Source organism: Brachyistius frenatus, unplaced genomic scaffold, assembly GCF_029030835.1.
Source record: "Brachyistius frenatus isolate BFR_SWC_R1_liver_20210118 unplaced genomic scaffold, ASM2903083v1 Contig_4, whole genome shotgun sequence".
NCBI lineage: Eukaryota > Metazoa > Chordata > Actinopteri > Embiotocidae > Brachyistius > Brachyistius frenatus.
The window spans coordinates 3,153,752-3,168,838 of record NW_027210603.1 but is presented as its reverse complement, the minus strand read 5'-3'; the positions used below and the strand labels follow the sequence as shown (position 1 = coordinate 3,168,838).

Genomic DNA, 15,087 nt, shown 5'->3' with positions numbered 1-15,087 from the left:
CTTAGGAACTGTAGTTACCCAAAAATGACAAACCCATCCCTTTCTTGGCAGGCGTCGGCATCAGTTTAGCATATTCATTACAATGTGGTTTACAGGGCAGGTTTTAGCTGCACACAACAGGCTAACGATGGATGGTGGCCATTAAATCTTTATGTAATTCCCTCCATGTAATTAATATTGATTTTAAATCAGCCAGCTTGAACACAATTTAATTGGTAACTGCATTTCTTACAATGCTGCTCACATGTCTCTTTCGTTACAAAAAAAACTCAAGACAATAGGAAGGAAAAACAGTGGCAGTTTTGACCCATTTATAAATTGGCCCTATAGAACTTTAACTCTTAGTCCAATTTCATTTGGATTTAACACCTTCGCATGAATGTACACTTATTGCTCAGTAAGTATTGATTGCAAAAGAGATTCTGCATGTATCTGCTGTTCTCCCCATGACTAAACTCAGTGGTTTGCTCGGGGAGCTGTCCCACTGCTGTGGTGCTGAATTGTTTTCTTGTTTCCCCCCTTCTGAGTCGCTCTACCGCAGTGGTTCCTAACCTTTTCTGGCGAGTGACCCATTGCAACCAAGCTTGTTATTCCCTCTTAGACTGATAAATACCGTTTTAGGAGGCTGTCGAGTTCAAATAATCCAATATTACACAATAAAAAAAAGAGTAAAGAAAAAAGAAGGTCTGGGGAAAAAAAGTGAACCAAATGTTGTGTGGCATCTCTTTTCTATCCCCACAGACCACACCCTTAATCATATCGCTACTATAGATTTATCTCGCGATCCATGGGCGGTACCGACCACCAGGTTTGAAATCAGCAACTTGTTCTCAGAGTCTCACAAACATGTGTTATGACAAGCTGAATTTTTGTTTTAAATGAATCCACGCCACATTCATCCACCTCGCCTAACACAAAGTGAATAGCATCAGTGCGTAATTAAATTGCTGTGACACACTCTAAGTAAAGAGTACACCGGGTGTTGCGGGGTGACAGCAGCAGAGCCGGGGTATGGGCAGGGTTGCCAGCACTTCAGTGTAATTCCGTGTGGGAGGAGGATGGGTGGGTTTAAGTGTATCTAGTCTTTTCTCTTCACACGCTCTGCTGTACGCACAGACTGAAGACAAAAGCAGAGAGCAGTACACCTTTCCATGTGATGTGCAGCAGGTCGGTGAGGGCGCAGCTGCAATCTGAGATACTGCTCCCCTTCAAAAAATATTTACGCTGCATGGAGAGTTAACCAAGTGCGCCTCCGTTTTTTTTTTTTTTTCAATCGGGTAGTTCATTCACTCCGTGCCCCCCCCTCCCTCTATCCTCTCCAGCCTCAACATTTGTGAAGTGGCTGCTTCACCCGGTCGGACCGGAGGCCGTCTGGTCTCTGATCTGGTCTCAGGAGTCCGCGGAGACTCGACGCGCTCCATCGCGGCCAGGCTGTGCGCCTCTGGGATCACACCCGAGCCACGCCGAGCTTCGACGATGGAGATGATGGAAGGAGACGTTATGGACAAGCTGGAGGACATGTCATCGGTGTACGACTTCGACCCGATCACCGGCAACATCCCGGCCACCAAAGTAGAAATCACCGTCTCCTGCAGGTGAGCTGACGCGTCCGCAGATAGCCGGAGAGCGGAGAAGTTCGGTGTTCAGACTGCGTGCTGGAAAAGTTGTGAACACGCCGCCCCACCTTATCTGTGGATTTTAGTTAAGATTGTTCGATGACAATCGAAAATGTTCGGTATCTAAAATAAATAGAGGTAACTAATCCATGACTCTGGTAAAACGTCGATTCAGCTGCTGATTCGGTTTGAGGACAGCTGCTGTCAGTTTCCCGGTTTATTGGTTTGGTTTAAAGTTGTTTTTGATTGATTAAGTGACTTTAAATGTGAATTTCTGTAAGAAAAAGTAAAAATCAACTATATATTTAAAGGCGTTTCCGATCTGAGCGTGCCATCAAAAGGGGAATCTGAAAATGTTCAAATCTTGTCATTATTTCCTGCATGTACGTATCAGCGGTTTCCAGATATGTTTGCGGGTATTTTCAAGTGTCAGCTCTTATTGTGCAAAACTGTTCTAAAGGCTAACTCATGTTGATGTGACATAATACACCTCCAAACATGGCAGAGCTCATTTTATATCAGACCATCCTTTGCTGTAATCTCTTTTCAGCCAGAAGCCTCTTTCATACTTTACCCACTCGCACTGAAAGCCTCATTCCTTTCTCTCCTGTATTCTTTAAAAAAGTACTGGATGTTAAAAATTCTAAGGTTTGCATCACATTCAGACAGTGCCTGCAGTCCATGGCCTCAAGCTTGATCCCACTCTTCATCATTTTTTTGTACAAAAGTATTTCCTTTTCAGAAAGTAACTCAGCAAAACAAAAAACGCAATCACCAAATGAATCTCTCTGCATAACTTGTTCAATGAGAATACACCATCACTTCTCTTCCCATTAGGAAAGGTTTGAAAGTCAAGGCTTTCCACGCCTTTCACCTCCAGTGCTGGCATGTGTGAGCATCCTCTCCCTCTCCCTCTCCCTCTTACACACACACACACACACACACACACACACACACACACACACACACACACACACACACACACACACACACACACACACACACACACACACACACACACACACACACACACACACACACACACACACACACACACACACGGGTGTTTCTGGTCTTTGATGCTGGGTTTTAGGTTGGTGAGCCATCGAAGCAGAGTGAGTTTGAGCTATAACAAGCTGCGTGTGCATTATTGATGGGCTTTCTGACGTTCAGAGAAGCTCGCTGCCACATCTTTCAGCTCAGAGTGGAAGAAAAAAAACCAGACTCTGGCAAGAAATTTATTGAATGAAAAACCATTGTATTGGAAAAATTGTGGGCGATAGTAGAGAATCAGCTCAGATGGAAAAAAAAGGATGGCTAGCAAAGTACTTGTGCTGGATTTTTATGTTTTTCAGCCTGTAAAGATGAGGCAACTGGGATTACATCATTACAGATGTACAATTAAGCACCATTCAGGTATATGATGAGTCCCATTCTGCAACCCTGCACATTTATGTAAATTATTTATATGATAATGTGTATGTATGTATGTGTGTGTGTGTGTGTGTGTGTGTGTGTGTGTGTGTGTGTGTGTGTGTGTGTGTGTGTGTGTGTGTGTGTGTGTGTGTGTGTGTGTGTGTAGTTCTGTGCTGATGTGTGTTGGAAAAAAAGAGGGAGAAAAGCATTGGTGCATATTCTTTCAACTGTACCAAAAACAAGAGGTGTTTGGGGAGAAGAAATGGGGGGGGGGGGTCATGCTTTTCCCTCCTGCTTCACTGCCACCTTGTTTGTGCTTGTGAGAGAGCTTCAGTAAGAAAAAGAGCAAGAAAGGCTGAGTTTATCTTAAAGCATACATTTGATGCATGGAAAATTCACACTTTGAATGAAAAAATATGGAATATAAAGATACAGCATACTCTTAACTGGATGGGGTGTGGGCTTACCGTGAGCATGCTTGACTGCAGAGAGGAATAAGTGTGCGAAAGGTTGCTCTCATAACTGTACCACAAATTTCCCCTACATATGCAGCAATTCCTGCTATGGTATAATAAATAAGTAATGCTAGGCTACAGTGTCAGCTGCTCCTGTAGCAGAAGAAATCAACAGTTAAATCTCTCTGTCACATCCAAACACTTCTAATAACAGTTCAAGGCCTCGCAAATCCTCTAAATCCTTTGTACAGATGTTGTGTGAGTCAGATTCCGATTGAAGAGTAGAGCTTCCCTGTTGGGTCCTCGCAGGTCTACCTTTGTCATCATGTACATGCACTCTCTAAAACCTCCAAACCATGATGATAGCTGTTCCCTCGGAGGTTAATACCCCTCATTAGAGGCTAAACCCCATGCTTCTGACAACGTATTATTATCAGGACTGGTGACAAATAGAAGGGGGTGGGTGTGCATTGGATCAGGGAAATAAGGGGGGAAATGATAGGGATCGGTTTGTCTTTCATTCAGGGAGGAATGGAGAATGAAGGACTCAGTGGCAGGAAGTTGCAAACAGCGCTTCATATAGATTTGATCCATATTAAGCTTTTTTATCTTTCGAATTAGAATTCTTTTCAGCCCTCATGATCGGAACCTTTTACTAACCTACAACACATAGTTTTATCTGCCTAACGTCTCCAACACTTCACAGTTATGTGTCACCACGTTCACATCTCTCACAATGTTTCATGTGTCATTTCCAGCACATTTGTTTTGTGTGGAGAAACTTGTCCTTCAGGAGCTGCGTCAGAAATAGAAAACTGTTGAGACAGTTTGACATGACAGACAAAATCCAACCTGTGTTTTTTCTTAAACTGATGTTTACACTCCCACAGGGCTTGTCAGTCAATGGTCTACTTCATGAGGAGAAATGAGGGGAGCGGGGTGTAATTGGCATGTGGTTAAAAAAACATGATGTGTAAATCCTGGAGCCACAAAACCCAACCACAGACCTCCATTTAGTGGTTTGTTAAATCTTTCCAAGTCAAAGTCTGCTCTCCTGTTTCTATTCCACTATCTTACTGTCCAGTCACATCAGCAACATAAAGAAGTAGTTATGAATGTAATGTGGGCCACAGCCATTCACCGGTCCTCAGTCGGTTGAGGAGCCACTATCTGGCTTCTGCATTGAAGAGCAGGTCTGTCAGTGGAGGACGACCAGCTGCTGAGATTGCTACTGAAAAGCAATGAGCTCACCTGAAATGACTTGCTGCTGTTACTGTATGTTGCAGCCTGCATAAGTAATAGAAGAATAAGAGCTCTTTGGGGGCCTCACCATCAATTGGAGGACTTCTTGTACTTTGTCATTGAAGGCAGTTCTTTATGACTCTAGCTGCATATTTGGGGTCGTTGTCATGCTGCAGAATGAATTTGGAATCAGTCAGACGCTTCCCTGACGGTGTCGCATGAGGAACTCCTAAACATATAAGTGCCTAAAACTTTGCACAATACTGTAGGTACAAGCTGGGTGATGGGAGATGGGGAGGTGTGACCATAGACTGTATATAAAAGTGGACGTAGCTTCTGGGTCTGAAAAATTAAGCAGATGTGGAAGTGCTTTAAGCTGCGATACCAGCGGGTGCCACTAGAGGTTGGATCTGAAAAGCCTCTGGCTCCATAGACTCCCATTCAACTTCTCATAAAATTCTAAGTCAATAAAATTTCTCCACGAGTTATCTCGGTGTTGAACTCGGGGCTTCATAACGGCCGTTCACAAACCAACGGGTGATGTCACTGTTGGTTGACACGTGGGTCAAAGTTCACACTGATTGAACAGAGTAGAGACTCAATTAAATCATTAATGGCTTTCCTTTTTCTGGAGAGTGACACCTGATAGATCTTGTAGCTGCTGAATTTGACTGTAATTGGTGGCTTCTGGTGGTGACATAATACTTCTATTCTTGTTGGCAGTGCATACAGCTCACTAACAGTGGGGATGTGGAATTTCACATTGTGTTTCCACCGTGCAGGCAGTGAATGTGTTGCTATGATTAAAGTATTGTGCTAAATGTCTGGATGGTCTGCTTTTGCATCAATACTGGTGCTTATGAGAAGCCCGCTTGCAGCATCTGCTTGCTTCCTTCATGGATCTGGGACAGATATGAAAGCCTCTTGCACAGTGTAGATTAGCCCTGGGGAGATCCAACACTGCTTATTATCACTCTGATTTCCCTTGCTCTTTCACGTCACAGCTCTCCAGGTTTGAGCACGTCAGGTGTGAATATGTTGCACCTCAAGCTTCAACCGAAGTTTATTAGGAATATGAAGACCACTGTGTAAAATACGAGCCCAGCTTTGCAAACCACAACATAATTATCTTGCAGATATCACCACCACTAAAAGTCAGATCAACCTCCTCCTGTTCCTTTCTCTCTCTCAAAAACACAACACACACTGTCAGTAGTTTTGTAGCACAGCAGACTGGGCACACTGCCTCTTGTCACACAGCCTGACTGACTTTAGCTGGTTAAGGAAAATTAGGCATGGAGAGGGAGGCAGAGGTAGCGAGGGAGAGGAAATAGAGTGGCTGGTGTGGAAGTAGATAAACAAAGACAGACTGAGATGAGAAACATATTGAGTTGGGTATGCTCATCATTGCATAGTAACAGGAAGGCAGGGAAGTGAATTCATTAAGAAATGCAGGTGGTTCAGTTTTTTTTCTTTATCACGAGGGGGCTCAACTGATTCACATGATGCAACATTTCAGTGACACGTGAGCAAACACAGTAAATTAGAACAATAATATTCTTTCTTACTAAAGCCAGGCATTAAAGCACAACACACAACAACAACTAGGGGGCTGTAAAAACAAGTTGTAAAACATTACAGTGGCGTTTGGTCAAATTGTTAGCACACATTCATATTTACACATCCAGCAGTTACATCATTCATTTAGTGTCTCTGGCCACCTGTCCAATATTTACTGTCTTTTAGCTCTGTTGGTTTTTACAAAATCCTCATGGAAATATATGACTGTTAAATGCTTTAATGTCCTCACCAGCTAGTTGCTAACTGCATTTGTAGGCTGCTGAACGGAGAGTATAATAAAAAAACAACAACCAAAAAGCAGCTAAAGAATGCTTCGGGTGGTAATTCTGTGTAGTTTCATGACTATAAGTGATGACCCCTCCCACATTGTTTCTGCATTCATCTGACACATTATCATTGAGAATATATGAATTTTGGCCACTTTACAACACTTAAGGCTACAAAAAAAACGCATGAAATTACTTTGGTAATACAAATACTTGTCAATAAAAAGCTGTAGCCAGCTTTGCTTTGTAAAAGACAATTTAGAATCTTTAACTCCTAAAAGTATTGTGGATAGCATAATAATGTCACAAGTTTCAGAAAGTACTTGTTACTGTGAAAAACATAGTGAATACAGATGGATGCATTTTACAAGTTCCAATCACTGCGTAATGATCCATGTGGACAGAAGAAGTAAATAAAGCAGGAAGTACTGTTTTATTAACAGGGTTTCTTACTTCTATTACAGGATACCAACATAGGGAACAATGTAAGGGCTGTCCTAATCTGCCTGATTCCAGACAGACAATTTTCAAACACAGAAAACATACTGTCTTTTACATTGACTTCTGACTCTTACACAATAGATGTGAATTCAATTGGGATTTTTCTAATGTGACATTTAGCCTCACCTAATAATGTAGCCCAATCGTACACATGGTACTTATTGCCCTTGGAAGTAGTGATGCGTTAATCCTGAATGCAGGAAAATACTTTATTTGAGAAGAAACTCACTGTGAAAACTATTCCTAACTTACTTGTTCTTATATTTGTGGGAGCAAAAAAGACAAACATCCAATCTCTTTAGAGACAGAGTAACACTACAGCCTGTTAAAAACTCAGAAACCGCTGTCATACACTACTATGGTTAAAAAAAAAAGCTATAATTGGACAATTGCTAATGTTCAGGGGAGGATATGGGAGTAAGATAGATTGAAAAAAAACCCCCGCTATAATAGATGCACAATTTGTATATACGGTACTGTGCATCATACATGAAGTTCTAAGGGTTACTTTTCAAAACGTGAATATCATGTGGAATTTGTGCTAATTAAGCCAGTGTGATTATGTGCAGGTATATGAAGCAAAAAAAAAAACCTAACAAACAAACAAGAACAACGATCAAAGGTGACTGAAAAAAAAAAAGAGGTTTACCCACCATAACCAGCAAGAAAGTTTTCTAAACTTAAACAAGGAAAAGAATTACACCCAGAAATCATCTACTGCCTGAAGGTCTGTGCAACCATACTGTAGGGAACACCACGCTACCACTTTCTATACCTAGTGCAGCCCCTTGTTTTTATGAAACCCACTGAGTAAAGCCATGGAATTTTTAATTTTTTTTTTTTTTTATAGTTTATGTAATTATTTATTTGTGAAACAGACTTTTTTTGCAAGTTGAGGCCACATAGATATTGCTCCTTTTTATTTTACTGTACTTCTTCAGTTGCACTCTGTGAGAGGAAGATAATACCAAGGACGATGGCACTCTAACGCTTGTATCAATGAGGAGGCTGCTGTTGTGTCTCTCTGACTTCAACCATCTCCTACACAGAGATGGACTCTTGGGGGCCATTAAAAAAAAGTTGGTGATAATAGCTCACAAGTTTTCTTTTTCACCTCCCCTGCTCTGCTGGTCGCTCGGTTTTGGAGGAAGCCAAGGATTCTGTAACAGCAACACAGTCCAATTCTGATTCAAACTAAAACACGAGTAAGCTTTTTGAATCCGTGCATATTTGTATTTATAAACTGATATCAAACTGAAGTGTGTAATACACCTGTCGGTCCACTAGAGGCTCCCATGTCGAGGAGGACAGGGGTGGTAGGAAGGAGACTGATGTTTAATTCAGCAAAAAGTTAATTTTGATTTCTATTCAGTAACATAAATAAGTTACTTACATAATGAATCATCTTATCATCTTACTTACTTAGTAAGTACCTAACGTTAAGTAATGTATGTGACTTTTTTGTTTCTAACCCTTACCAAATAGTTTTTGATACCTAAAACAAATGCAGCTTACTTTTCACACCTAGGTGATGCAAAATGTGACACCGCCACGGTATCCTCTAGTGGACGGACGGGTGTATTGCGCACTTAGCTGTGATACCAGGTTGTGCACATATCATAGTTGTTGTTTCACTTTTAGTGCCTCTGCCTACAAGACTGCATTGATCTACAGAAAGCATATTGTATTTTGGTGTATTTGTGTGGAGCTGTTTGCAGAAAAAAAGGACATTTGGATGCCGTTGAAGCGTGAAGCACTCTCTTCCCCTGACCTGGCAGAACCAATCAATTATTTCCTATCCTCTTACTTACTTGCTAACACGGTGAATGAGTGCATTGCACAAAGCAAACATAATTTCTCAACACCAATTACTATCTTTGTTTTTTGTGCCTTTTTAAATTCCTTTTTCGTCTGCCTTCTCTACACTGATGGACAGACTGTGACTAATGTTTTCACTAAATCAATACAGTGGAGTGTGGGCATGCTGAAAAGAGTCAACGTGCACATGTCAAGCGCTTGTATCCACATTTTTAAAACAATATTTTCCTTCATTTGCTTGTTTTATATTAATAAAAACCAAATGTCACCATCTTTGCCTCTAAAAAAAAACATGTTTTGTTTTGTCTTGCTTTCATTACAATGATACTATAAAGAGGCTGATTTTGATCTGTCACTCTTCACCCTACACCCAATAATCCCCTCCAGACCTGACAGCATCATTGTTCAGTTGCCAGCATCTTCACAAAGACATGCCTATAATCAGCTCTGCCGGCTCTGCAACTGAGAATTAACTGTCTCATTCCTGTAGCCATCAAATTTTTCCATCCTGCACTCTTGTTTCGAGTTTGTATGTCACATCTCCTATGCCGAGAATCTACTTTAATGCAAACAAGGCCTAGTGACACAGTGGATGACAGCCACTGAACATAAGTGATATTAAGTTATTCATTTATATTTATATCTATGCTGATGCATCTAGTGCATCCAGAAAGTATTCACAGCGCTTCACTTTTTCCACATTTTGTACAGCCTTATTCCAAAATGGATTAAATTCATTTTTTCCCTCAAAATTCTACACACAATACCCCATAATGACAATGTGAAATAAAAAAATTAGAAATTTTTGCAAATCTATTAAAAATCTAAAACAAAAAAAATATCACATGTACATAAGTATTCACAGCCTTTGCCATTACACTCAAAATTGAGCTCAGGTGCATCCTGTTTCCACTGATCATCCTTGAGATGTTTCTACAACTTGATTGGAGTCCACCTGTGGTAAATTCAGTTGATTGGACATGATTTGGAAAGACACACACCGTCTATATAAGGTCCCACAGTTGACAGTGCATGTCAGAGCACAAACCAAGCCATGAAGTCCAAGGAATTGTCTGTAGACCTCCGAGACAGGATTGTATCGAGGCACAGATCTGGGGAAGGGTACAGAAAAATGTCTGCAGCATTGAAGGTCCCAATGAGCACAGTGGCCTCCATCATCTGTAAATGGAAGAAGTTTGGAACCACCAGGACTCTTCCTAGAGTTGGCCGCCCGGCCAAACTGATCGATCGGGGGAGAAGGGCCTTAGTCAGGGAGGTGACCAAGAACCCGATGGTCACTCTGACAGAGCTCCAGTGTTACTCTGTGAAGAGAGGAGAACCTTCCAGAAGGACAACCATCTCTGCAGCACTCCACCAAGCAGGCCTGTATGGTAGAGTGCCCAGACGGAAGCCACTCCTCAGTAAAAGGCACATGACAGCCCACCTGGAGTTTACCAAAAGGCTCCTGCTGTAGTGAAGAAGAAATTTCCCCTCGGGGATTAATAAAGTGTATAAAATAAAAAAAAAATTATAAAAAAATCTGAAGGACTGTCAGACCATGAGAAACTAAATTCTCTGGTCTGATGAAACAAAGATTGAACTCTTTGGCCTGAATGCCAAGCGTCATGTTTGGAGGAAACCAGGCACCGCTCATCACCTGGCCAATACCATCTCTACGGTGAAGCATGGTGGTGGCAGCATCATGCTGTGGGGATGTTTTTCAGCGGCAGGAACTGGGAGACTAGTCAGGATGGAGGGAAAGATGAATGCAGCAATGTACAGAGACATCCTTGATGAAAACCTTCTCCAGAGCGCTCTGGACCTCAGACTGGGGCGAAGGTTCATCTTCCAACAGGACAACGACCCGAAGCACACAGCCAAGATAACAAAGGAATGGCTTCGGGACAACTCTGTGAATGTCTTTGAGAGGCCCAGGCAGAGCCCAGACTTGAACCTGATTGAACATCTCTGGAGAGATCTGAAAATGGCTGTGCACCAACACTCCCCATCCAACCTGATGGAGCTCGAGAGGTCCTGCAAAGAAGAATGGGAGAAACTGCCCAAGAATAGGAGCCAAGCTTATAGCATCATACTCAAAAAAGACTTGAGGCTATAATTTCTGCCAAAGGTGTTTCAACAAAGTATTGAGCAAAGGCTGTGAATACTTATGTACGTGTTATATTTGCGTTCTTTATTTTTAATAGATTTGCAAAAAATTTCAACAAACTATTTTCACTTTGTCATTATGGGATATTGCGTGTAGAATTTTGAGGAAAAAAAATGAATTTAATCCATTTTGGAATAAGGCTGTACCATAACAAAATGTGTAAAAAGTGAAGCGCTGTGAATACTTTCCGGATGCACTGTATATGTGTTAAGTGCCATGAAATAACCTGTGTTGTGATTTGGCGCTATATAAATAAAATTGAATTGAACTGAATTGGATTGAATATATGTCTATTTATGTTTTATATGTCTATTTGTGTCTGTCTGTTTTTTGCACACTGAGAGTGAAGTTACAACCGGAGTCAAATTCCTTGTATGTGTAAACATACCTGGCCAATAAACTGATTCTGATTCTGAACTCCAAAGGAAGGAGGGTAACACTCTCCGTGAGTGTTAATGATGGTTCACTGTCATGTTGGCTTTCGTGGCTGAGAGGCGGAGATGAGGCTTTGATCCACGCTCTCTGGCTGATGGGGCTCACTGGGTTTCTGGCAAGAGCAGAGAAGTCAAGGGAAGACAAAGTCAAATTTATCTGTGAAGGACTAAAGAAACATTTTCTCTCTGTATTGTAAATAACTAGAAAAGATTGTGGCAAGTAAACATGTTGGAGGGCGAACAACATCAGTTTGGGAAAGGGTTCCTAAGACCATCAAATGTAACCTCTGGCGTGACGAAGAAGTCTCAGATTGTCGGGGCTTCCAATCAAATTCAGTTTTATATGAGAAACGTATATATAACTAACCAAGCTCCGCCCACCTATTGCTCACAGCTTCAGTCTTTGCTGTGATTACAGTTTGGAAACATTGTTTGCATGAAGGTTCGCTCAGCCTCTCTGAAGGGTGGACCAATCGGTGATCAGTGTGGCTGGCTAAGTGTGATGATGTTATAAAATGTGTTAGTCAAAACTATTGCAGTGGTAGGTAGAGGAACGATGTGAACAGTTGCAGCAATACTAGCTAATATTGAGGAATTGAAGCCATAGTAGGAACAATGTCAAAACATTTTTAAAAGTAATTTACTCTCATGTTGCACTCTGCTCACATTGGAGGAAGGTTGTTGTTGTTTACAGCTCGGTCAGTTTCAGCATACAACACATAGTGGTCCATGTCGATTGGTTAAAGGCTACTCCAATTGTTTCAAAATGAATTTGAGGGTTACACCCATGCTCAAAGACCTAGCCTGTCCATTTGCTAACACATGTCTGCTCACTCAAACTACTCTACAAAGGTTTTGGCTTAATTTATTCTCTGGCAAGGAAACCTTTTTATCTATATAGATTTGATATAATTTGAAATGTGGATGCTCAGTTTTTTTTTTACCTGAAACTTTCAGAGCCAATTTCCTCTTTGTGAAGGCAGGTATTTGTCATGTCATTTCTAAATCATGGCACTTTTCAAGCTCCATGTTATAAGTGATGCTACAGTGAGAAGTAAAAGCTCCAATGCTCACGGCTACATTTCCAGACAACACCAAGCAATCCACGAGAGGGTTGATGTTTCCAAAATGGTAAAAAACAACAAAAACAACTGTTCAATAATGAATGGCGTCATTTAAAATCATAAAAAGCTTCAAATCATAGGGCCATCATTTTGAAAGCTTGGAGTACTTTTATCGTTTGTTTTACGAACACTGCTCCTACTGGGAAATTAACAACTTTTCGGTATAAGTCTTCCCTCAAGTCTTGTTTATACATGTTTGATCTGCATGTGAAGAATCATGGGTCACCTGAACGGCTTGTCTAATTGAAGGAGGCTTTTATTTGCATCTATGCGGGGTGCACATAACGCCTGTCTCAGATCCCTGATTAGCATTTCAGCAGTGACACCGGACTGAGGGATGGCTACTGGTATCTCTTGGGTCTTATTATTTTATTATGTAATTGGATTAATTTGGCTTCTCAGCTGAGGCTATTGACAAACCCAACAAAGCTAAGAGGACACATCTCTGCAGGCACTCAATGTGATAGTGCTCAAAACCAATAGACAGAGTTTATGGAGAAAACAGATACAGTATTTTGTATAGGATGACCTGTTATATTCTTGCAGATAATTATAGATGAGTGATCACGAGCTGCTTATTACCATAAAATGCTATCTCCTCACTTCTTTAAAAAAAAGTGAGGATATTCATATTGTACCGGCAGACAATTCTTTAAATGCTGAATTTACATCCGCTGGCACCAGCGTTGTCATTAATAGGACTCGGATGCAGGAACTTTTTCAATGTACTGTCAAATACTGTCAGCACTATGACGGGATGCATACATACTTATTTAGAAAAGGGCAGAAAAAGGTCAGAGGATGACTCATAAATGAGAAAAAAAAAAAGATATACACATCATTAAGCCCACTAAATCACAGCTATGTTGTGGCCCCTGTGCAACAATAAATCACTGTTTATAGTTAGACCATGTGTGATATGTATGAAAGCACTTCCAGCTGAGGTATTATAGTTATAGGTTTACAATGTCATCTCAAAGATAAGGCTGCCAAAAGATTTAACTTTATTTAACCTGAAATCTAGAGATAAAACATAAAAAAGTGAAATGCACTAAAACTCTGAGCATCAGAGCCTCTGATAAACAAGACAGGTACATGAGCAGGCATTTACGTGAGTGAATTGTGCTGCGGTAGAAGCATCTGTCCTCAGCATATGTGATGGAGTAATGGGAGCTTAATAGCTCTCAGTCAGGGCTACTGAGTTGATGTGAGTCACAGCTGTGGACAGCTACCTTCACCTGGCAATTAGGACTTTTTCATCATCACTAGGACCAAATCACTATAAGTGATGCATTTTAATTGACCACAATGAGCTAATTTGTTTTGAGTGGCATGCTGGTGATGGCCATGGATACTTCGGGTAGTTGGCTGAGCAATAGTGCTTACAGGGACCAAGACTTTGGACAAAAATTCACAATTGTTTTTAGTTTCGGTCACTCAATGGTTTGGCTAGTTTTAAAAATCCTCTGCACATGTTGCAGCGTATCATGAATTACACACTTGTGCCGACATATTTAAAAAATAACCTCATTTTTATTTTTATTTAATTCCTGACTCGATCATGGTCATGTGAATCTGTGGTCCTTCAAACTGAAAATATACTCTTCAGCTGATAAGCTCACCTTGTGTGTGTGTATATTTCCCTATCAGTATTTGATTCAGCCGATGCAGAAACTCAGTAATCCCATCATGTCCCTGAGCTATTTATCAGTGAATACTCTCTGTCATGTGTCCAATTTAACCACATTATGTAGGATGTTTTATGTTGGAAGGATGAAGACAAGAGTATAATTTGGAAACACCACAATATCCATGTGACGCATCACTGCAGCAGATTCATATAAAACAGAGTATGGATACAGTTAATTTATGATGACAATTAAATTTCAAATAAAAGCTGCTTTTTTGACACTTTACACCAAAACCTCAAAATTAGGTCAATCCAACACTTTCATTATATAAGTGAGAGTGCAAAATGTGTGAAAACAGTTGTTTGAAATTGCAGTTTGACCAACAGTGGGCCAGTCAGCATCTTGTAGTAAATGATGCATGATTGAGTTCACTGCTCAGGGAAGATAGGGGATTGTTTGCCTATTCTCAGCCCGTGGTGCTATTTCAGCTCTGGCTCTGTGCCCCTTGGTGCAGGACGGGATGATTAGGCAAGATGGTCATGTGTGGTACAGCAAAGCTGGAGATGTGTGAAAAGTGTGTGGGCAAAATGACTGGTTTTGATTATGGAGCTACTGATGCCCGTAGGGAAAATAGATGCTGAATGAGTGAAAAAAAACTTGTGTGTGTGGTTGTGTGTGTCAGTCCCTATCTTGTACTCAGAACATAACGGTATGATTACGGTGTGTGTGTGTGTGTGTGTGTGTGTGTGTGTGTGTGTGTGTGTGTGTGTGTGTGTGTGTGTGTGTGTGTGTGTGTGTGTGTGTGTGTGTGTGTGTGTGTGTGTGTGTGTGTGTGT

At 41.1% G+C, this 15,087-nt stretch overlaps 1 protein-coding gene across 2 annotated transcripts in view; it reads left to right on the top strand.

The window, feature by feature from the left end:
- Nucleotides 1-1,105: 1,105 nt before the first annotated feature.
- The window catches only part of cpne5b (copine Vb), a 122,100-nt gene continuing 108,118 nt past the window's right edge, over nucleotides 1,106-15,087 (top strand). For both annotated transcript variants that reach the window (XM_069710501.1, XM_069710492.1), the window contains exons 1-2: nucleotides 1,106-1,167; nucleotides 1,323-1,595. In XM_069710501.1, the coding sequence (XP_069566602.1) occupies nucleotides 1,157-1,167; nucleotides 1,323-1,595 (284 nt within the window). In that variant the 5' untranslated portion in view covers nucleotides 1,106-1,156. The remainder of the gene's footprint in view (nucleotides 1,168-1,322; nucleotides 1,596-15,087) is intronic.